The sequence below is a fragment of the Prinia subflava genome (assembly GCF_021018805.1).
Source record: "Prinia subflava isolate CZ2003 ecotype Zambia chromosome W unlocalized genomic scaffold, Cam_Psub_1.2 scaffold_31_NEW, whole genome shotgun sequence".
NCBI lineage: Eukaryota > Metazoa > Chordata > Aves > Passeriformes > Cisticolidae > Prinia > Prinia subflava.
This window is the reverse complement of record NW_026960608.1, coordinates 747,117-769,868: the sequence shown is the minus strand read 5'-3', so window position 1 is coordinate 769,868 and position 22,752 is coordinate 747,117. Positions and strand designations below refer to the sequence as shown.

The 22,752-nt window shown below is 42.3% G+C and overlaps 1 protein-coding gene across 3 annotated transcripts in view; it reads right to left on the bottom strand.

The window, feature by feature from the left end:
• The window catches only part of LOC134564992 (guanylate cyclase soluble subunit beta-1-like), a 56,608-nt gene extending 35,011 nt beyond the window's left edge, over positions 1-21,597 (bottom strand). The window contains exons 1-2 of one of the 3 annotated variants that reach the window (XM_063424339.1): positions 20,849-21,597; positions 20,455-20,528 (exon numbers count right to left, since the gene is read on the bottom strand). In XM_063424339.1, the coding sequence (XP_063280409.1) occupies positions 20,455-20,528; positions 20,849-21,181 (407 nt within the window). In that variant the 5' untranslated portion in view covers positions 21,182-21,597. The remainder of the gene's footprint in view (positions 1-20,454; positions 20,529-20,848) is intronic. The other 2 variants (XM_063424340.1, XM_063424341.1) reach the window with 2 other exon arrangements.
• Positions 21,598-22,752: the final 1,155 nt, after the last annotated feature.

The window sequence follows — 22,752 nt, the reverse complement described above, 5'->3', positions numbered from 1 at the left end:
TCATGTTTTCAAATGAACAATTCAGAAAATTGATGGTAAACATGGCTTTGCAGAGCTTCTGCTGTGGAGACATCCACGCAGCTGAGGTGCCCTGTCTAGCCAAAACCTGCTTGAGCGTCTAGTGTGCACGCTCAATCACAGCTTGACCTGTGGGGGAGTGGGGGATGCCAGTTTTATGCTCCACTCCCCACTGCTGGACAAATTCTAAGAAATCCTTGGACACATACGCTGGGGTGTTATCAGTTTTGATTGGTTTTGGAATCCCCAACACTGAAAAAGCTTGCACTAGGTGTTACTTGGCATGCACAGACTTTTCTCCTGCTTGGGCAGAGGCATACACTGAATATGTGTCAATACTCACATGAACATATTTGAGGCGACCAAAACTAGGAATGTGTGTGATGTCTGTCTGCCACACTTCACAGCTACCCAGGCCCCTGGGGTTAACCCCCATGCCCATTGATGGCATGGCCTGGAGCTGGCAGTTGGGACAGATACCCACAATGGCTCCAGCCTAGCTCGGTGTTAGCTGGAATTGTCAGATCAGAGCCAGCACATTTTGATGGTAATGTTGGTGACTCAGTTTTGCCTGCTGGAAGACATCAGGGAGATGTGCCTTTTCAACTGGTGCAGCAAGGGAGTCTGCCTGACGATTCCCCTCTGCGATCTCACCTGGCAAATCAGTGTGTGACCTCACATGCATCACGTAAAAATGGATGCTCTCGATGAGAAACAGAATAAATTAGCTTTGAAAGCAACCTGAAGAGATGTTCATTCTCTATTTCTTTGAGCACAGCCTGCTCCGCTCTGGATAATTCTCCCGCCACATAGGCAGAGTCAGTTACCAAATTAATTGGTTCTGGGAACTTCTCAAAAGCTCTTACCACTGCGGCCAGTTCAGCCACTTGGGGGGATCCCTCCACAAACTCAACATCAGCTTCCCAATGCTGAGTCTGTGGGTTCCTCCAAGTCATCACCAACTTGTTGGAAGCCCCCGATGTGTCTGTGAAGACTGTGAGAGCTTTGAGTAGTCTCCGACTCCTCACGAGGAATGAGGTGGAATTCCTCATTGAACAACTTGTGGGACGAGGCATGGGCTGATATCTGTCCCCTGTAGCTGTCCAGAGATAACTGGAGACTGGCATTGCTCTGGAGCAAATGCTCAAACATCTCTTTGGTCAATCTCTCAGGAGAGTTCTTTCCCTCCTCTGAAAGTCTGACCGGGAGGTGAATACATGCAAAGTCACAACCTGCCAATTCACACAATCTCACCCTGGCCTTCTGAATCAGCTGGGCTATCAACTCCTGTGGCTCTGTGATGGTCTTGGATCTTTGGTGAGAGAGGATCCACTCTGTGATCAAAAGTGAATCTCTCTGCTCCTCGATCCATTGAAAAATCAAACCATGCAGGTGTGGCAGCTTTCCTAGAACAATGAAATGGAAAGGCACCTTTGGCTCACATCGATGAGCCTGTCTGTCTGACAAGGCTTTTTGTACCTTTTCGATTGCTGTCTTCGCCTCTGGGGTCAGCTCCCTGGGAGACATCAGCTCCTTCTTCCCCTTCGATAAATTGAAGAGGGGTTCTACATCTTGATTTGTGAGGCCTAGCCAGGGTCTTACCCAATTCAGGGACCCATACAGGGAGTGGAGATCTGCTAGAGTTTTTGGATTGCAACCAATTTCTAGGCTCTGTGGAACAACAGTCCTTGCAGTGACTTGCAAACCCAGGTACTTCCAAGGTGGCATCCTTTGAACCTTGTCCTCCTGTAATTGAAATCCAGCAGAGGTTAAAACTTTAACCACTAGGTCAAGCATGTGTTGGAGTATAGAGTCATTGGGGGGCACACACTAGCACATCATCCATGTAGAGAAGGTTGATGGCTTCTTTTCTCTTGGCGCGTATCGGAGAGAGTAATGAGGCTACATATTGTTGGCATATGAAAGGTCTCGATTTGAGACCCTGGGGAAGAACCCTCCAGTGATAACGTTTCATTGGGGCTTGCCTATTAACAGTGGGAACCGAGAATGCAAACTGTGGGGCATCTTCAGTGTGCAATGGAATTTGGAAGAAACAGTCCTTGATGTCTAAGACAGCCAATTGCCAGTCTCGAGGGAGCATTGTTGGAGTGGGCATCCCTGGTTGGAGAGGTCCCATGTCTTCTACTATTTTATTAATTTCTCGGAGATCATGGAGCAACCTCCACTTGTCCTTCCCCGGTTTCTTTATTACAAAGACCGGGAAATTCCAGGGGCTTGTTGTCTCCACAATGTGTCCCTGAGCCAATTGCTCTTACACGAGCTCTTCCAGCACCTTGAGTTTTTCTTTACTCAAAGGCCACTGTGCTACCCATCTTGGGGTGTTTTCCAACCACTTTAACTTTTGGGTAGGGCGCTCCACAGTGGCTATTTGCAAAAATCCTGGGGTGTCTTAGGAATGACAAATTGGAATCCCCACTGGGACATGGTGTCCCTCTCCCACAGTGGCGCCTTATAGTCTGCTACGAAAGGACGGACATTTGCCACCTTTCCGTCAGGTCCCTCAATTTGCACGATGTTTTTTGAAATCCTTGCCAATGTGATTCCTCCTATGCCCTGAAGTCTGCCAGCCACAAGTTGTAATTCCCAATTTAATGGCCACATGCTTTGTGGAACGATCGTGATGTCTGCGCCTGTGTCCAAAATTCCAGCCACTAGGAGGCGCTCTGACCCACAGGCTAGGTTGCATGCCATAGAGGGTTTGGGTTCTCCCACCACTTCTGTCCAGTAGACCTCTGGTGATTTTCCGTCTGCTGTGATCTCTGCTGGAACCGGAATGGCTTGGGCAAGAATTTGCCCCTCTACCAGGTGAAAGGGTGGGTGCATGCAGCGTGCCAACAACATGAGGCCTATTATTTTTCCCTTAATGGTCATGGGAGCTATCTCAATCTCCAAGGGTGTGTGTGCTGTATCCCCAGTAACAAAATACTCACTGTCCAATCCCATATGGTAAACCGTCAGGTCCTGTGAGATGTTTGACAGGTCCACTGTTATGACCATCCAGTCAATAGATCTGAAATGAAAACCTTTGGAAGTCACAAGCCTGAAACAGCCTCGTGGCTGCCAAACCTTGTTAGTTGAACATTTAACATTTACATTTTTCTGCACCCCCACACCCTGTGACCCGCCCTCCCCCTTTTTCTTTAAGAGTGAGGCTTTTGCCAATGTGAGTCGCGCTATATTTATATCTTTGCGTGTTGTAGTATAAACAGCGGGCATGCGCTGTAAATTCAGTTTTTTTGTTTGTTGGATTTCTTCTGCTTCTGGGTCTGAGGGCAGGTTCTGGCAAAGTGTCCTGGTTTCTTGCAGCAGAGGCAGATGATGCGCTGCAGCTGGTCTGGTGGCATTGGTTGCCTGCTTGGGTTTGGTACTGCAGGTGCTGTAGGCTGTGGGTATGTAGGTCCTGGATTTCTTTCAGATGTGCAGAACATTTCTGCCCTCCTTGAACAAGCTTCTATCATCTGGGACAGAGTAGGCGGAGGTTCTAGGGGAAGGCTAAGAATAATTCTACGACAGGTCTCGTTAGCATTCCTTTGAGCCATCTCCTTAATCAGTTCTGCCTGGACCACGGGGTTTTGTACTTGTTGTTCCACCTGTGTCCTCAGACGATCAACACACTGCAAGAAATTCTCTGTAGCAAATTGTTTAATATTGACATAGCTGCCCTTCCCTTCCATTGTTGGGAGCTGATAAAACATTTTCTCTGCAACAGTACTAATCCTAAGTAAAATTGGCTTGGATAACACTCGAATTTGTTTTTCTGGGCAATGCCAGGCACCTTCACCACACAGATGTTCAATTGTAATATCATCTCCCTCAGTGTCTTTAGCTGCATTAGGGGTTTGCTGAATCTCCTGTAATAATGTTCTCAAAGCTCTTTTCCACATATTATCCCATAGATCATACTCTGAGGGGAATAAACAGGCATCTAAATAAGTCTTTGATGTCTCTGGGAACCATTTCATTAGAATTAAATCTGGCTCTAAACATGCCTTTGAATATAGCACTGGCCCTACCAAATTCACGTTGGACTTTGCAAAGTTCTTTCTTATCTTGGTAGGAAAGAGGTTGGTATTGCCTGTATCCTTGCTTTCTACCAACATATGTGACAGGAGCAACAGAGAAAATGTTTTCATCTGCATTTGCCAAGGGTCTTAAAATTTCTGGTGATCTCCCAGTGTCTGGGGACACAGGAGGTACAGCGTTTGCAATCCCTTGGGGTTTGGGAAAAGGAGGCATTCTCTCTCTGTCCTGGCTCGGCATCTGAGGCTGTTCCCCTCCCCCCGCTGTGCACTCACACCCCCCCACTTTGGCTGTTATGTGAGACTGTAAGGGGGGGTGGGGCGGGGCTGCCGAAGGGACAAAGGGATTGGGGAAGGGGTAAGGAGTAGGGGCGGGGATCGGGGGGAAAAGGGATTATGGGAAGACGGTCAGGGCGCATGGCAGCCGCCATTATTGTCCGCCACGTGGAGTGTGGCTTCCAGGGGCTCTGCAGCATTGCCAGAGCCCCGGGTAGGCATTCCACCCCTAAAGGAGTCTGCTGGAGAAAAACCTGCTGTGTTAAAGGGGTGCCGGGAGGATGGTAAGCCAGGATATAAAGGAGGGTCAGAGAGAGGGTTACATGGAGGGGGCTTCTGCTGCTGGCTAGTTTTTTGTAACTCCAGGAGCTGTTTATGAGCTTGCAAAAATATGGGAATAAATAAAGAAGCTAGTTCATGATTTTCTTCTGCTTGTTTTGTAAGTATACTCCCAACCTTGTCCCAGAAAGATACACTATCTATTTTCAGAAGGTCAGCTTCTGGTCACTCCTGTTCCAGCCAGCGAACAAATTTTTTCTGCAGCCTTTTGGAAATTCTAACATTAATTAAAAGATCTTGAAGCTGTTTTAATATACTCTTTTGGTGAACACATAGCTGAACGCCCATAATTCGATATTTTTGAAAGCAATTTGTTCAAAATCCAGCCTCCAGATGCAACAAACTGGCTGTAGAAATCCTGTGTCTCCTAGATACAGAGAATACAGGCAGGGAAACTCCAGGGCTGAGATCGCTTTTTCGCACCATTTTTTCCAGCTCCGGTGGCACCGGGGGGGTCCCGCAGCCTTGTGTGGCTTGTGGGGGACCTGTCCGGGCCGGGGTTTCCCCGAAAAACGCGGCTCCCTGGGGCGGAGCGGCTCCAGGAGCCAGTGGGCAACGACCGGCATTAAAAAAAAAAGAATAAAAAAAACCCCTGCGATTCTGGCCGCTGAGTCCTAGTGCCTGCCCGCCTACCACAGTCCCGATGGTAAGAAATTACTCCCTCCCAGTCTGAAGGTTATTCCCGGGGTAACAGCCAAATGGAGGTACTTACCTGATCTGAGGGATTGTGGTGCTGAGCCAGGTGCAGCTGAAGTTCCTGCCTTAAGCTCACTCGTGATTGGGTGAAAAACACGAGCTACGAGCTCTCTCCCTACACACTTATAGCTAAAAAATGCGGCCAAAAGTGCCTAGGGTAATTGATTGTCCCAAAAAGCTTCTGAGACCCTGTTTGGGGATCTCCAGCTTTGCGTGGGCTTCTAGAAATTCATAAAAACCCAATTGGATGCCAATTGATAATAAATCCTCCTTTTTAACCCCTCCGAGGGTCTAAGCTAGCTCAGTCCTTCTCAGGCTCTGGAGGAATATACCATAGACAGGAAAAAGGACTCAAAAGAGGCTCTAACCCTTAGCTGCAGTAAGATGTTTATTCCAGGTGGTCTCCAGAGGGAAAGAGGGCATGCACAGAGGAACAGGGTCTTTTCTCAGCTCTTGTCAGGGAGGAGCAAATTGGAACACAGCCAATGGGGTCAGAAAGGGAGGGAAGGATCAAACTACATGGTACAAGCTCTAGGGGTCCCTGAGGGGGGAGAAATCATTCCCACAGGGGAATGTAACATTACACAACATTGTTTTTATATTTCAAAAATATATTATTTATTAATAACTGATGTATTGTAACTGTTAGTTGAAATAAACATTTTTATACCCACTCAAAGACTGATGAACTGAAAACAAGCTAAGCAATTTTCCTAAAGGAATATGACAAAGCTATAGGGGAGGTGCAACTAAATATCCCTCATAATCCCACATAAAAGAAACATCATTCTCTACCCAATGACATGAAAAATATTATAATAACCTTAATTAGTCAGGGTCTTAAGCAGGAGGAGTTGTTAATGGGAAATGATGTCTTGAAACATAAGAGATCAGCCAGGGACTGTCGGAGTCCAGGACATCCCTCTGGCCGCCCTGAAGGGTTTGGAGACCGGACAGGGGGGGTTGGGATCTGTACAAGGGGGTCAGCCAGCCTCACACAGAGCCCAGGAGGACACTGCTTTTGATCCCTGGCCATGGGAGTGAATACCCTCATTGTATGAAGAATCACAAGCTGAAAGAATTCAAAATAAGTAGTAGTTAGTTTGTCACAGAGTGTAAATGTAGAATCTAGGAATTTTAGTATATGGATTTGAAGAGACAAGATGGAGGAATTGGGGAATGGTCCTGTCCTCCTTGTTCTTGTTCTCATCCCCCATCTTTTGCTGAGTTGTATTACAAGGATTGGTTTAGAGTAGAAATGACATGTTAACATAGGTAGCAAGTATTGTCAAAATTTTGTAAATAAAAAGCACGTTGTGGATGGTGGTTGAGTCAAGGGGACCGTACATAAAGTCCAGGACCCTCTGATCCGCCCCAGTCTGCCGCGTGTCGCTCTGCCGGGGATGCCTTGCAGCGCTGAGAAAGAACTGAGAGATAATGAAAGAATAAACAACCCTGGAAACACGAACTGGCAGACAGCTTGTCTTCTCTGGCTCTGGCGTGGAACCTTTCAGGCAAGAAAAGCTCAAAAGCCCTAAATACCTCGGGGAACAGCAACCCCGAGGAGAATCTCAGGGAACAGCAACCCTGAGAAGGGACACAAAGGTAAAGTTTACACTTCCAAAGAACAGAACTGAAATGAAAATGAGAAAAGAAAACCATCTTAATTCTTTGATTCTTTGATTCTCATAAAATGGTATGTAACTACAAGTCAGCTACAGTTTGAAGGGATGTTTGCAAAGGGTGAACACACTTTCCCACATCTCTGATACATGCTGTGCTTTCTTTTAGTCTCTCTGATCTGAGCCAAACCACAAAGGATAAAACAGACATCTGGAAAAACAATGAACATCCTCAAAAATACTGCATACTTGCACAGTCCAATAGACAGCTTTTCTGTGTGAGAATTTTCTCTATGAAAAATTGACTCAGTTTGATGATGTTGGTATTTCTTTCACAACTTCTTGCACATCTTTCCAACAACATTGACTGGAGCTTTTCCTGTTTACTTCTCTGTGCCAAGCCATGCTTCTTTTTTCTTATTTTATGTCTTTAGTTTACTCTGTCAAAGTTTTTGTCAATATCTTCAATTTCTCTGAGCAACCACTTTTTAAAATCACCACTGGTTATTTCAGTTATTTCAGTCTACTCCATTTAAGTAGTTTAACTATTTTTTTTCTAGTTTACTCTAGATCCTTTGGATCACTCAGCAGCCATCTTCTCTGTAGCCTTACTACAGATAAATTTCCCATTAAAAATACTTAAAGTTGAGCAAATTTTTCTAGAAAATTTGTCAAAGTAAATATTTACTCCTGCAGGGGATTGCAGTTGTCAAAACCATGCAGGCAAAAATTTCTTTGCTTGTTCTACAAATGTGGCAAATACCATGACAGTGGCTAATCTAAGCCTGTGTTGAAAGATAAACTGCTTTTTTAAGATGCATGCTTGAAAATTATTAAATTTCAACACTTTCTTCTTCCTTTCCAAGTCAATTTCTTCTCCATACCTCTAAGATTTGTTGTGCTGTTACATCCCAGCAATTTAGATAGGTGTTGAGCCGAAATAAAATTCAGTTAGATATATGTTTTTCTGTATTATTTTTTTGCTAGATGAATTTCCCTGTCTGCTCCATCACCTGTTCAGAGAAGCTGCTCTGCATACAGACAACACGTAGCCAGAGTGATTGTGGACAGGCTTCTGAAGCCCTTCTGCTTCCCTCAGTAATCAAACAGCAGTGAGAGCTTCCAAAAGTCTTTCTCTCTGAAATACTAGTCTTAAGACTATATGTGATAGGAAAATGTTGCCATGAGTTTATCCAAAATAGCCACTGCAAAGTGAAAGCAATCCTACTTTTGCAGATGCATTGGTCCTTCAGCAAGTCTACAAAACAGCAGGGCCTCTAATGAACTTGTCTGAGAGAGCATCAACGCTATCAGCACCAGAGACTGACCATGAGTGACCTCCAGCAGCTCAGGAAACAGGACAGTGTCATTCAGGTGAATACCTAAAATTGTTTCCTCATGGCTGCAGTTTTCCCGCCTAATTACCTGACCCTACCTGATTTCTCAAAGCTGCCTGCACTTACACTAAGGAAATGGTTTTATAACAAGGGTGATAGGAAGAAATATATGATAGTGTCATGAAAGCTGTTATTAATTAATGCTAAGAGTGAGGCTGCTTTGTCAGCTTTGCAGAGTTGCTGTGGTCAGCTGTCCATCGAGCGTAATTCCTTACATTTGTATTTGGCTGACCACACTTCAGAGAAAACTTCACAATCCATAGCTTTACAAAAAAACCTGTGGCATTTCCCTTGAAATGTTTTGCTGCAATCTTAGGTTACAGTTTTTGACCAGATAAAATTATGGGAGAAAATTAGCATAGTTCTAATGTTTTCTGCAGATTGTGGTGTTTGATCGCAAAGACATTAACAGCAATAACATGTTGGTAGCTTTCTTAAGAACTTGACTGGAAATGAGCCAAAAGCAACAAGCTCTGGCAAATTCCCAAGCCCTGCTTAGTTCTTTAGTGAAGAAGCAGTATTACAGTAGCAAACTTTTCACTTTTATATGGCTGTTCTTTCAAATTAACTTTCAAGTCAAATAGAACAGAATTTACAATTAGTGTCTCATTTACATCTATAGAGACAAAATAAGTGTGGGTTTTGCTCCCCTGTAAATTTATGTTCAATATGTTAAAACACCCCAGGATTTTAGTGCTTTCACCTGAACTGACTCCTGTCACACAAGATGTGATATTTCATGGTTCAAAACTTACATCCTATGACATGCCTGTCCTAACTTCGACAGTCTGGCAGACCTTTTTATTTACTCTAGACTAATTTTGAATGATTACACAGAGCTATTTCAATTGTGGGAAACAAAGATTCCAGCACAAACTTTTCTAAAATGCTTTTATTTTCTTCCAGAATGCTTCTATTATCCAGGTTAATGTGAGGCAGTTTACTTGGGCTAGAGTAGAACCTTAACCATTGCACCATGGAAAATAACAGCTATACAGAAGATATTTTTCACATAAAGATTTGGCCTTGAAATCAGTGGAAAAATTCCTATTGAATAGATCGACGCAGGATCAAGTCTTAAAACAGCCTTTCCTCCATCAGTCATGCTAACACTCCCCAAACTGCTGTTGATTTAGCAGCACAGAACAGCATTACAGGTGATACATCTGTGTACAATGGTCCCTTTGAAAATCTTTCCCCTTGTGCAACTAGTTCAGTATTTGTAAACACACTACTAATGTTCAAAAGTAATGTTAATAATTCACAGAAATGGCTGAAATGCTATGTGTAGACAAGCATTACAAGAAAAATTATTCTTAAAATCAGAACAGATCCTGCACTTCAGATTTTTAAGCACAGGATGCACACATTTTTATTTGTCATAGAGGTTTGATGTAGAAAGGATTTCTTCTGCAATCTTTGGAGATTTTACAGACAACACAGCTGGACAAGATGTCACATCAGGCTGGTCTTACTTATATAGCCCATTCTGCAACAGGTGAGTTTTAATGAATTTTGCAGTCAGACTGTAGTATTTAAAGTGAATTTGCATAAATCATAATCAAGATTTGCTGCTGACAAAACGTTTTTTTCCTGTGAAGTCGTACTTGCTAACCTGCCGCTGTAGCCAGTCAAAAAGCTGAAATCTTAAGAAATTCTTACAGAAAAAGAACCCTTTCCATTTGCATGCAGCAAATATTGAGAAAAAAATATGGTGGAAGACTTCATGGAACAATTACTTTGCATCCTGAAGATGCATAGGCTTCTCTGCAATATAACATTATTACTTAGAAGCTGCTGGAGTCACTTTAAGAGATCATCCAGTGTCCCAAAAGCACAACTGGATCTCTTCCTACCAAAACTAAGTCCAAAGTGTGCACACTGGGTGTGTCACCTTGAACACACCAAAAACAGCAGCTAGTTCCAAGACCACCTCCAGGACTTCTTCAGTGATACTCATTGTTTCTGTTGGGACTTTTGTCACCATTGTGCTTCAGTATTCTTGGTGTACCAAGGATGGAAAAAGTGCTCATTAAATTGAAGAGATCAGTCAAAACAATCTTAATGACAAAATAACTACTGCACTTAGAAACACAGAATGGTTCTGATCTCACTAACAGGAGCAAGTCAAGTGTAATTCCGTTCCAAGAGTAGCACTCTTAAACAGGATTACATGGGTCAGAACTAAAGATAGTATCTGTGAACCCAGAATCATTGTCTTTGCATCTCATTTACATTAAAATGCCAAACTCACTGCTCATACCACTTCACAGGCAGCTGTTTTTTTCATAATGCTTCCCATCTTTTTTTCATGTATTTCACAAAGACGTTTCACTAAAAGTTATTAAAAATATTGACCCACTATTCCAAAAAGGAAAAAAAGAAAATAAACTTGTACATGTTTTGGATGGTCCAAAGATATTTTAAAATACCCAGCTGGGAAGAACATAAATTATATTAAGTTACAAGATTAAATAAAAATGGGAATCTGTCCAGGAAAATGATGTTCTGGGTAAAGTAAATAGGTGTATTTATAGACTTCACAGTTCTGAGCTATTTCCCAGTTTTACAGGCTGGATACAGGAGTGTTTAATGTAGGTTTTCAAAACAAGATAATACTAAAAGATACAGTTAACAAAAGTACAAGTTCCTCGCTGCTACTACAAATACTAAAAATATTATTAAAAATATAAAGCTAGTATTATTTTGCTTCCTTTTACATAAGTGGAATAAAAAGAACGGTATTTACAAAATACTCTTTCATACATCCATTAACAAAAGTGAATGATGTGTTTATAACACCTGTTATCCTGGCACATCTAAAAGCCCTTAATTCTGGGAAAACTGCAAAGTACCTGATAGATACTGCAAGAACACTTACACCAAGTTTCATAACATGCCAGTATTTCCTTTTAGACAACCTCTTCCCACAGGAATTAATGAATTTGGCATCCACTCAGTTGAACTCCTGACCTTTTCAAGCAGGTCCTTCTGCTGTGAGGAACTGAAAGAGCAGGAAGTATAGTGTCCTGACCCTATGAAGCTTGTAAATAAATATTAACCTCCCTACCCATGAAGAATCATCTATTCAGCATCACTTAAAAAATATAAAATACCGATTAGACCTTTGGAATAGTATGAAATAAAGACTTAACATAAACAAAATTAAATGTTGCTTTCTGGATAAAAACTCATTAATGTTAGAAGGGGTATGGATTAAAAAGAAATCATCTACTGTCATTTCACCACTAATAGCTTTCCAAAGTGTTTTTCTCATATCTATTTGTAGGCAATCTGTATTTTTTTCAAAATTGTTGAGATGGGTTGAACAGAACACTGCCTTCAGCACTGGGTGCTAGAAGAGGCAGCAAAACCTCCATTTTCTTGCTTTTTAACAGATCACTGCAATTATTTACAATTGAGAACTATGTGATCCAAAATAAGAATGGATTCACAATCTAAACTCTAGTGAATAGTCAATTTTTTTCACCAGTGTTCATTGTGACAAGACAGTTAAGAGAATTAACACAGTACATCTGCAACACTTTTTAGCATGAAAGAATTAGTAAGTTCAAGTAAACTGCAAAGCAAGCATTCTTTACAATAATTAGTTATGGGCTAGGAAAGGGAAATACTGAGCAAACTCCCAGCAGTTCAACAAAGAGGGAAAGAAGATTGATAGGGGACTGACTGCCACCACTGCAGTACACAGGTATGTGTGTCTACGTGGTAAACTCCACAACTCACCTGTTCACCACCCAGACTTTTACAGTTCCTGGGGGGAGAAGGACAGAAGAAAGGAACAGGAAAGCCAGGATTTTGATGGGAGAAATCACAAAGGCATTAATAGGATAAAATAAAATTGAAGTCCGAGACACACCAAAACCTACACTTGGAAATTTACAAAGAGGTTGGCACCAAGGTTCTCCTGCAAATCAACCCCTTGACAAGAAATATCGAAGATAACTGGAAGGCTTTTCACTTGCTTCCACTACAGATGATTACTAAGTGCCCCACCTCACATTTTGTACAGATATTTGATTCTTATTTCCTGTTTAGTTTGCATTTTTATTGCCCAGGCCACATGGTGATGATGCAGACATAATATGCACATACACATAGGCATGCACATCAACATTTATTTGCATATGTACCTACATACACAAACAGATTTTCTCCAAAAACTTTACATTCTAAGCTGATGATTATCCAACCAGAAGTGATGCTGTTACCACTGCAGACAGATTGTTACAGACTATGGTACTGTTTTACATGCTTTTTAAAGGGTTGCCCTATATACAGAAACTACGGTCAGCTGAAAACTTGAAAAACACTTTCCAGAACAATTACAAAGAAATAAAACATATCTCATAAAGAGCCATAAGCATCTGGTGAAATTTTTTTTTTTGTAGTTTAGTGAAAGCAGGAAAGATAGACTCAGGTCCACTCAGCAACATTAGAGCAGTTTGCTCCAAGCAACATTTCCCATTCTGTTTCTGAGCCTGTATGACACAGCATCCCAGCCACACCCATGAGCCCACAGAACCTGTTCCTTTTCCTCCAGGCTTCCAGTTCCTTCAGTACTGAGGCTAGACCCTACTCCACTAATGCACAACTACTTTGTGTTTTATTTTATCCCATTCCTCAATATATAACCTCAGGCTTGATTTACAACAGTTTTCAAATCCAGTTCTGAAGAGAGAATGATTCCTTTTTAATTCCTGTGGAATTGATGTTCACTAATTGCATGCAGAAGCATTAATTAGCTTTCCAACAATCTCATGAGGCCAATTATACCATTTCCATTTAAAATAGGCAAGAACACCACAGATCAAAGAGGTTTCATTCATTAGGGTGCCCAGTATGTGATGAGTGGTTCTGGTTTTTTAAGATACTAAGCACTTTTTATGCTCAAAACACAACTTTCATGGACTTTACAGCCTACCAGAATCAGACCTACAAATTATCTAAATTCCCACAAATCTTAAGAGCTTACTATTGCAACTTAAAACACTTTCACTAGAGCTGTTGTGGATATTTTCCTAGGTTTCTGAAAAGGCAAACTATACCGTAGTATCAGCTATTACTACTTCTAAACACTGGGCAAAGCAATAGCAGAAGGCAAAAATCTTGATTCTCACAGGATTTGTCAACAAATATAAGTTGTGTTTTGATATATTAGTAAAAAGAAAAAACATCTCTGACAAAGTGACATTCTGAACTCAGCATATAGACACAGTAAACCAAACTAGGGCCTTCATTCTGCAGCTAAAAAAGTTTTTTTTTTTATTTGCTTTGTTTAAGTAGCATAAAAATGGACAATTTTTGCTATGTGAGAAATTCCCAGGAAACAATGCAATCCAAGTCCGTGTCCTGTAAAATAAAATATTAAATATTTTCTTAAGGGCATTTAATATTTATTTTATATTATTTATTTATATTATTTATTATTTTAGAATGTAATGACAAATATAATTAATCAGAATAGCACATCCTGTCAATGAGTTCATAATTATCTAAATGCTAGTCAAATCAGTGGAATACCATTTTTAGATACATAAATGAATAAAAGCATCTACCTTTCCTGACTTAAGCAGGCAACCTACAGCACTACTAATAAACCTGTTAGGAATGCCTTTGAAAATTTATCCAATACGTGTTCTTAAATCACCTACATTTCACTGCAAAAGCCACACCAAGTCACTACAGTCCGACCTATGATAACCTTCACCAATAGGATGTAGAAGTTCCTGTCTGTTTAGCTTAGTTTTCATTTTCAGTCCTAGCAGTTTCTTTCACTTCCCCATATGATAGTCTTCTACGATTTCAGCTGAACCTAATTTGAAACTGAGCAGATCTTTCCACTTTCCTTTTCCACACTGCTCAAGGACAATTTCTCAATCCTCCGTGTTCATCATTTTAACCATAACAAGAGACTTATAGAAAAAAAAAATCTTTTAAGAGCCTGGAGCCTTGGTAGGTGACAGTCTGTGAAGCTTGGGGAGCAGGAGTTTCCTTCCTCCTAGGACAAGCAATTGACTTTTGCTCTTCTGTAGTATGCACTTCCTGACCACTAGGTCCCTGTAAAGTTTGTGCTGGCCAGAAGGCTCCCCAGACCTGGAGTCTTGGCATTTAAGAGTGTGGACAGCACATGCCATCCTAACCCCTCCAAAGGACAAAACAGGGCAAAGGCAGGAGAAGATGCTTTAATTCTGCATTAAGCACTGAGTGATGCCTTGAGAGGCTGACCTAGAACAGAGGCTAAAGAGAGTTAAGGAGTAAAGTAGGTATTTATTAAAAGGCCTTAAAAAGATACACCTTGGGCAGTACAAGAGCGTGGCTGGGGCTCTGCCCAAGATGGACCCAAGATGGATGACCAGTAACGAGTTTTCACACTTTTATAAGTTTTGGTCCATTTACATATTGGGATTAATTGTCCAATTACAGCTTCAGGTTATGAAGTCCCATCCTCCTGGTTTGCTCTCTTCAATTCGCTGTTTTTTATGCTTTTGGGCCCAAAGCGTCAATGCTGTCCTTGGTTCTCAAGCTGGAAAAGGATTGTTTTGTCTAACTACCTTGTGAAGAGAGCTTACTAACACTTACTATGAAGTTCAGAATTACACATTAAGGCAGTACAGAATCTAAAAATTATGAAAGCTAAAACTTAAGGCATCATGAGTACCAGGGATATAAGGCTACACTTGATATATATACATATCCCCATGCTAAGGTACAGACAGCAAAGGGGCATAAAATGCCTATTTTTCTACTGAGCAAGTTTGAACACTTCTCCAGAATCAAACAAAAAGTTTTTTCACCTCAAGATAGTTGCTTTTAGCAAATGCTGAGTTTCAAGTTCCATTCTAGTTTTTCCACACTACATGTTTTCGTGGGGACTTCTGCCATAAAAACAGAAAGAAGATGAAGACTATGGCTGACTAGCTGTGCCATTTCATTTCCCAAATCCAGATATTTCATATACCTGTGTGGGGAAAATACTAATTTACTCTACAGGCTTGTGATGAAGCGTTTTAATGCATTTCTTTATGAGATTTATTGAGTTCTCATTTATTTTCTTGGCAGTATGTTTGAAAGTGTCACAGTTTGAGCATCTAACCTGGCCCCAATTCAGATTTAGGAGCCCATGGGAAAATCCTGTATTAAGTAAACACAGAGGAACAGTGTTGGGAAACACAGGAAAAAAGACTCTACATATTCCCAGCTGACCACATTGCTCTAGCTCCCACATATCGACCTGGAGCTGTTTCAAGAAGACATCCCTGTCAATGCTTATGCTTGTTTATGTTGGCTGCAGAGGACTTGAAGAGATCTAATGCCAAAGCAATCTTGAGAACCACCCCTAAGAACCAGCCATGGCAATTGTGGCCACACGATCTAAACCAGCCCTCTGGATGTAACAAGTACAAAATAAAGGATTCAGAAGAGGTTTTCTCTTAGGTATGAAAGGAACAAATGAAAAGTGCTTTCTCAGCAAGTGTGGTTAACAGCTCTATGTTAACTGTTTATTTACTAGCAACTCTTTGCAAAGCCAATGAAGCACTGATCAAAGGAGTCTGTCTTCATTGCACTGCAGGTCCTAAGTCTCCCCTTCCAAGGACTGAAATAATGAATGACAATGATCAGTGTTCGTGCAGCTTACAACTGCCAGTAAGCAAAAGAAAGGACTATGGTGAATCATCTTCACTTTCCACCAAGAAAAATCTGCTACTGCAGATTTTTACCGCTACTGCAACTACAGAAGGACGTTCACTCCCTATTGCTCATCCAGCTTTGCTAAATCACTCTAATGATTCTAGGGCTTCATCACAAAAACCCTGTTCATTAATTCAAATTCTCAATTCTGTAAGTGGCAGTCAGAGAAAACCCTAAGGAGAAGAAAAATTTTGAGACTTTGCTGTTGAGAAAATGAGTAAAGCTCCATAAATCAATATTAGCTTTCATTACTTAGATGCCAGCTTGCTTAGTCTTATTTTAAATTCAACCTGTTTGGGATTTAGAATGCTGGTTCAGAAATAGGCAGCTTTGAACCATTTTGTTTGTCAAGCATTTTAATTCTAGCTCTTTAGGAAAGCCAAACCCTATATCAAAGTACATACTCATCTTGGGTTATGCAACCAAAAAAAGTGTATTCTATTTCATTTGTTGAAACCAGTTGGGGAGATGTTTGGGTTCTTTTCCTTTATCTCTTGTAACTCCAGGGGGTGGGGCGCAGATGCCTTCTGATAACAGGCCAGCTGTTAAAACCAGGTGGGCCAGTGTTTATCTCTTCCACCACTGTCGACCCTTCGAGGGGAATGTCTTCTGTTAATGGGCCATTAAGGCTCACCAATGACATGACATATTACACTAACCCATTGTGAGATGCTCTACCCAGTGGGGGGGGGAGCCAGCTGTTCCTACCAAGATAAAAACTGAGCTGTACGAACACCAAGCTTCCACTTTTCCACTGAATTCTCAGAGGAAGACCGGACTCATCTCACCACCACTACAGGATCATCTCTACTCCAACAGAACCACATCTGTCACTCCAGGAGAACTTATTTGGATGGCTTCCAACACCCTGGCGGACAGGGTGTCAGGTCGTATTCCTGACTCTGTCAGGGTTTTCTAGGACTTTTGTTTGTTTGCTTGTTTGTTTTTTTTTTGTATTGCATTTGTATTTTTTTAATATTCCTAGTAAAGAACTGTTACTCCTATTCCCATATTTTTTGCCTGAAAGTTCCTAATTGCAAAATTGTAAACATTTGGAGGGAGGGGGTTTTTACATTCTCCATTCCAAGGGAAACTCCATTTTTCCCTGACAGATACCTGTCTTTCCAAACCAAAACAATACTGTAATTTTTCCATGAACTTAGTGCCTTATTGTATATGTATAAGAGAATTCTGATCTTTAGTTACGGGGGTTTTTTTAAGTGGATGAAAATAACATGGAGGCTAACTTTCCCAAGAATTCCACTCTGGGCCATTAAAAATTAGTATGTTTCTGATAGATCATGGTTTTACAATAATGCTGAAAAATGAACAAAATAACAGACACAGAGACTTGAAATTATCATTCTAATTCAATTAACAGTAAATGATGGCACTGAAAACACCATTCTTGTAAGAGCAACAAATTCAACTATTTGTGTACCTAAATTCTCTATGTAAGAACTTCATTCAACACCACTTTTGACTGAACAAGCTACAGAAGATTTTCCATGTTTCAGATGGAGTATACCCTTTCAATTCAGTATTTAACTTTTTTAAATACACTTTTTTGGAATGACCAGAATTCATTACTTCAGTTTATTTAGTTCTATGTTTTCTTTTCTCTTCTATCAATATTAAGTACAAATTCACCTGCTGGCATTTGAGAATCACTCAGCAATCATAACCCACCACTCTGCAATGCTGTTTCACATCTTCTGTGGTGACTTCAGAGAGAACAAAATAGCAGTATGTGATCAGCTCAACATTAGAAAAAAACAAAACCAAAAAAGCTTAGATAAGAAATCTTGTACTGAACTACCCAGAGGCCTCTCTACTTCACAAAAATGCTGAAGTTTTATTGCAAATTCTACCACACTAATAGTGCAAAGTTTGTTTTGTTTTGTTTTTTTTGAAACAGCCAAAAAGACTGTTGACTTCAATAATTATTTCTCCAGTCACCAGTGATTCAACTCAGCATGCCACAACACTTCTGTACTTTCTTGCTGTTTCCTAAATGAACAGTTTAACAAAAAAGCCTTTGCAAGAAGTTTGTATTTGCTTATAAAACATTCAAGATTTTCCCCAACATCACTTGGCTACCAGTTGACACTACCATTCCCTAAATCAGCACCACTATAATGTGTTCCAGCGAGGGCTGGTTTACTGCTTTCTAAACTCTAGGATACAGAACTGAGAAATCCTGCTGAATAAATACCCCATGGTGACCAATTTCTCATAAGGACCTATGGCAGCTGTTGCAAATGCATTGGCTCCTGCTTGGAGATCACATTCCAATCTTCTGCTGGGTGGTCGTGCTAGTTTCCTTCCAGAGAGCCATCTTCTTGTGAGCTAACAGCAGAGCCTACCTGCTGGGCTGCCAGAAGACATAAATGTTTCTCATTTGAAAAGCAGAAACAGGATATACCAGCTTCCTGAATTTTCACAACTGACCTTAGAAAAGTATTTTGTATATTTCTATTAAATTTCTCCAAAATGTTATATGAGTAATATTCCTCATGGGCTTTAGTTATCTTCAGTATTCTATTAGGTGTTTCCAAAATTTGAAGAAATAGAATGCAACAGGAATTATGGCTGTGTTCTGACAGTCCGCAGCGTGGTCTTACACTAGAAGATGAAACTCTGTATCTTCTTTGATGGATTGATCTTAAATACAAATACATATTCAGTAGGTAATCTGGACAAAATCGTGGTCCACGATACTTAAAGGCATCTTGGTAAGGGATGCCATGCCAAGAAAGAGTGAACATCATATTTTATACATTTTTTAAATTTACTTTAATTTTCACGGAAAATGACACGTATGTCACTATTTTATCACCTCTTAATTTATATATTCCATTTAAAAAAATCAAAATCTAGGAATTCAAAGTAGATCACTGTGTTTAGAAATGTTTAGCATGGAAGGAAAATAAATGCCTTACTTATATCACAAAACTCTGTGGCATACACTAAAGGTTCATCTGTGGTGTGCACAGAACTGTATTTGCAAACAGTAATTTAGAGTACCTGTCAGGGATCAATAGAACAATGAATGCCTGCTGAACTACAACTGTGGACTCATCTTTGGTGATTTTAAAGACTTGGCTAGACAAAAGTCATAGCTGAGCCCTAATCTAGTGTCTGTAACAATCCAGATTAGAACAGAAACTGGACTACATGACCTCCAGAGGCCTCTTCCAGAGAACATTTCTATGATTCTCAGATTTCATGGTACTCAGCAAGGTTATCACATTCTTAACAAATGATTTGATGAAAAATGTATGCCATGGTAACAAAAATCTCACAATCAAAACTGGCCTTTGACTCCAAAAATTAAGACAACAGCAATATATTATAACATCAACATCAACACTGACATATTAAAATTGGCCCAAAATAAATGTGACAGAGGGATACACAAGGCATCCAGCTGAAAGAGGACCACTTTCTCCAAGTTGGATAATCTACTTCTGCCTTATCAAGAGATCATATTAAACCATTTCTTCTGACCACATGTTGCCTAAAGCCCAATGAAGTAAGCCTACAACTCTGTAAGCTTTTACGTCCTTTTAAAAATTTTTGCTGTAGTTTTGCCCAGTGATTCATACTACCATTTTTAAGGTAAACAGAATTTTGTTTGCACACTCATTCAAAACTTTTAGTACAATCTCACCACTGATTAAAGGTTTAGAGTGAAGGCAGTCAGCTCCTTAGAAAAATGTTAGACCCCCAGAAAAGCAAGGACACAAGAAATCAGATTCAAGAAATGAAGTCAAATACCATTCTTCTACTTACATTCTTATATATATTTCTCTATAGTAATCAGTGACTTTTTTGATTTCAAGCTGAAGACATTGCCAGAATCTGACAGTATTTTTAGACAGTGTTTATTAAATAAACACTGTATCTTAGTTCCTTCAGGGATGCAAAGGGACGCAACTGTTGCACTGTTCACCTGGTGGCCTGATGTAAGGACATTACTTCAGCCACATACTCCATATAACCGAGAGAACCGCGGGGATCAATGCAATCCCCACTGCGGCTCCTGGAGACCGGGAAAGATGGAACACGGCGGGTCTTGGAGGCGTTAAGGGAGGTCGCGCGTGGGACGAGGTGCGGCAGGAGCAGCGCTGCTCGTGTCGCGGCGGGGAGACGCGTCCCCGGTGCCGCTGCCGGCCCCGCCGGCCCGCAGACCCGCCCGGCAGCCGGGAGGCGGCAAACGGGGCGCCGCTCCCCGGTACCCGGCCGGCCCCGGCTCCCGGCCCTGCGCGGCCCCGCGAACAGGCGCGCACAGACACATCCACACACAGACACACAGACGGACGCGCACAAAACACATGCACAGACACTTACTTGATGTCCTCCCAGACGGCGGGGCCGTAGTTGCGGATGACGAGCAGCTCCAGGGCGTGATTGACGAAGCCGTACTGCGGGGCAGGACGAGGCGGTGGCACGGTCAGGCCCGGGCGGCGGGGGAGCCCCTTCTCCCGCCCCGCAGCATCCCACTCTACACCCTTCCCATCGCCCCAGCGGGAAGCGACCCCATCGAAACATCACCCATCTCCCCCCGAAACAAAGGGCTGGGGCCCGGCTTCCCAAGTGGATTCAGCCCCTTCCCTCCCACCGCGGGCCCGGTGCCGGGCAGAGCGAACGCGCCTCGGTGCCGGGCAGAGCGAACGCGCCTCGGTGCCGGGCAGAGCGAACGCGCCTCGGCCCCGGGCAGGGCGGGCTGCCCGGCAGAGCTCACCATGGTGCCGGTGCTGCCGCCGCCGCCGCCGCCGCCGCCGCCGCCGCCGCCGCCGCCGCCGCCGCCGCCACCAGAGGATGGGCCCGTCTGCCTCACCGCCTCCGAGGGGCACCCGCCGGCAGCCAATGGCGAGCGCGACCTCTGCCCGAGGGGCCAATGGTGGGCTCGGCCCCCCCGCTCTCCTCCAATCAGAGGCGGAGGCGGGGCTGCGGGGGGCCGAGGGCCGCGCGGGGCCCGTGGGCCGGCGCCGGCCGGGGTTGAGGGGCGGTCGCTGTTGGTTACCGGCGCGGAGCCGGGATTGATCCCAGTGTCCGTGTCAGCGTAGGAAAACATATAACCACACGAAGGCGATCATATGCGGTTCTTTATTCAAGCGCGCGGGCACACAGGGGCATACAGTGCCCAAATCTTGTGCCCCAGAATAGAGAGTCAATTTGTGATTTTTATAGTTTCAAATTATACATATGTTAACTAACCTCCACCCCTAGATACTGGCTATCCTATTTCTTAGTTACTATCTTAAATCATACCTACGCTCTACCCTGTGTTATACTTGATTTGGTTAAAACAATGCTTCTCAATTATCTTCTGGGCTGGAGTGATACTTAAACAATGGTACGCAGCTAGGTGCAGAAGCTGACGTTTGTTCCAAGCTATCTGTAAAGTTCAGATTGTGCGTCTTCTACCTTCCCCCAACTACCCGCAGTTAGCTTAAACAGAAATTATTATTTTAACCCTCCACCATCATCCGGAGAGTTCCTGCTCGGACCCATCCTACTCGAAGTGCTTGAGGGGGTACCTGTAGGGCAACGTGTGCTTGCCCTGCTGTCAGTTCCCTGTGCAACGATTGCCTTTGCAAGAATGCTTCAGTTGTTTCTTGAACCAACGCAACCACTTAGGCTTTTAAGAAGAAAAATGTCCCCAAAAAAGGGAAGAATCTGAGCGACAAAGTGATTGCAGACATTTCTGCTCCTGTGCATTCATTTTGTTCCAAATAAGACGCTTGACATGGCCAATATATCAAGCAGCAATTCAATTTAATAATTGATTAATTGGCATGGTAAAGTATGAGCAAAGAGCACGCTGGGTACAGTGGAAGGATTTTCCCTTCTGACTGCACACCGATTGCTGGACTTGCTAGGATTTTATTGGCTATATTCATACATATTCATAAGTGTGAAAAATATGGGATGTTAATTCGTGTTCTTATGGGTTATGGCATGTTAAAAATTATGAAAACCACTGTATATATCTTATATGAGAATATAAGTTTTAGTCTGCCTTGAAATTCGCTGAGACAGAGGCAGGCACCACTCTGAAATTTCCATTTAGAAAGGAGACAAAGGATTTACGGGGAAACCCTGGCCTTCTCTTTGGCATCAGAAAGAAGGACACATTAAGATAAGCTATCAGTCCATCCTCTGTGGACGGCAGAGCCATCAGAGCACTATCATCAGTCATCGGAACACTGTCATCAAAGCGTGGGAGCACCATCGTCAGAGCACCATCATCGTTGAAATCTCCGGAGATGAACTCTTTCCATTCATAAACTTTGGTGTCTATTGACTCATGGGAAACCAAACATTGACAATTTAAAAAGGAGGAGGAAACTCTTTTCAGTTCAGCCAGAGACGACTATGAATTCGAATAACCAGCATAAAAACAAAAGGACTATGAGGAAAATTTTGCCAGAGGCAGAATAAAGTGTATAAAATCTAAGCCCCTAACAAGGCCAATTCGTGAACTCAGGGGGGACGGCAGTTTGCCAGATACTGTGTCCCAGTTCACCCTTGATGATTCCCCGGGTCAATCGTCAATGTAACTTCTCTGGGAAGGTTTTGCCGAAATTCTGTAATTCGATCCTTTTTAATAAACCAAAAATTATATTTCTAATTGGACTACTG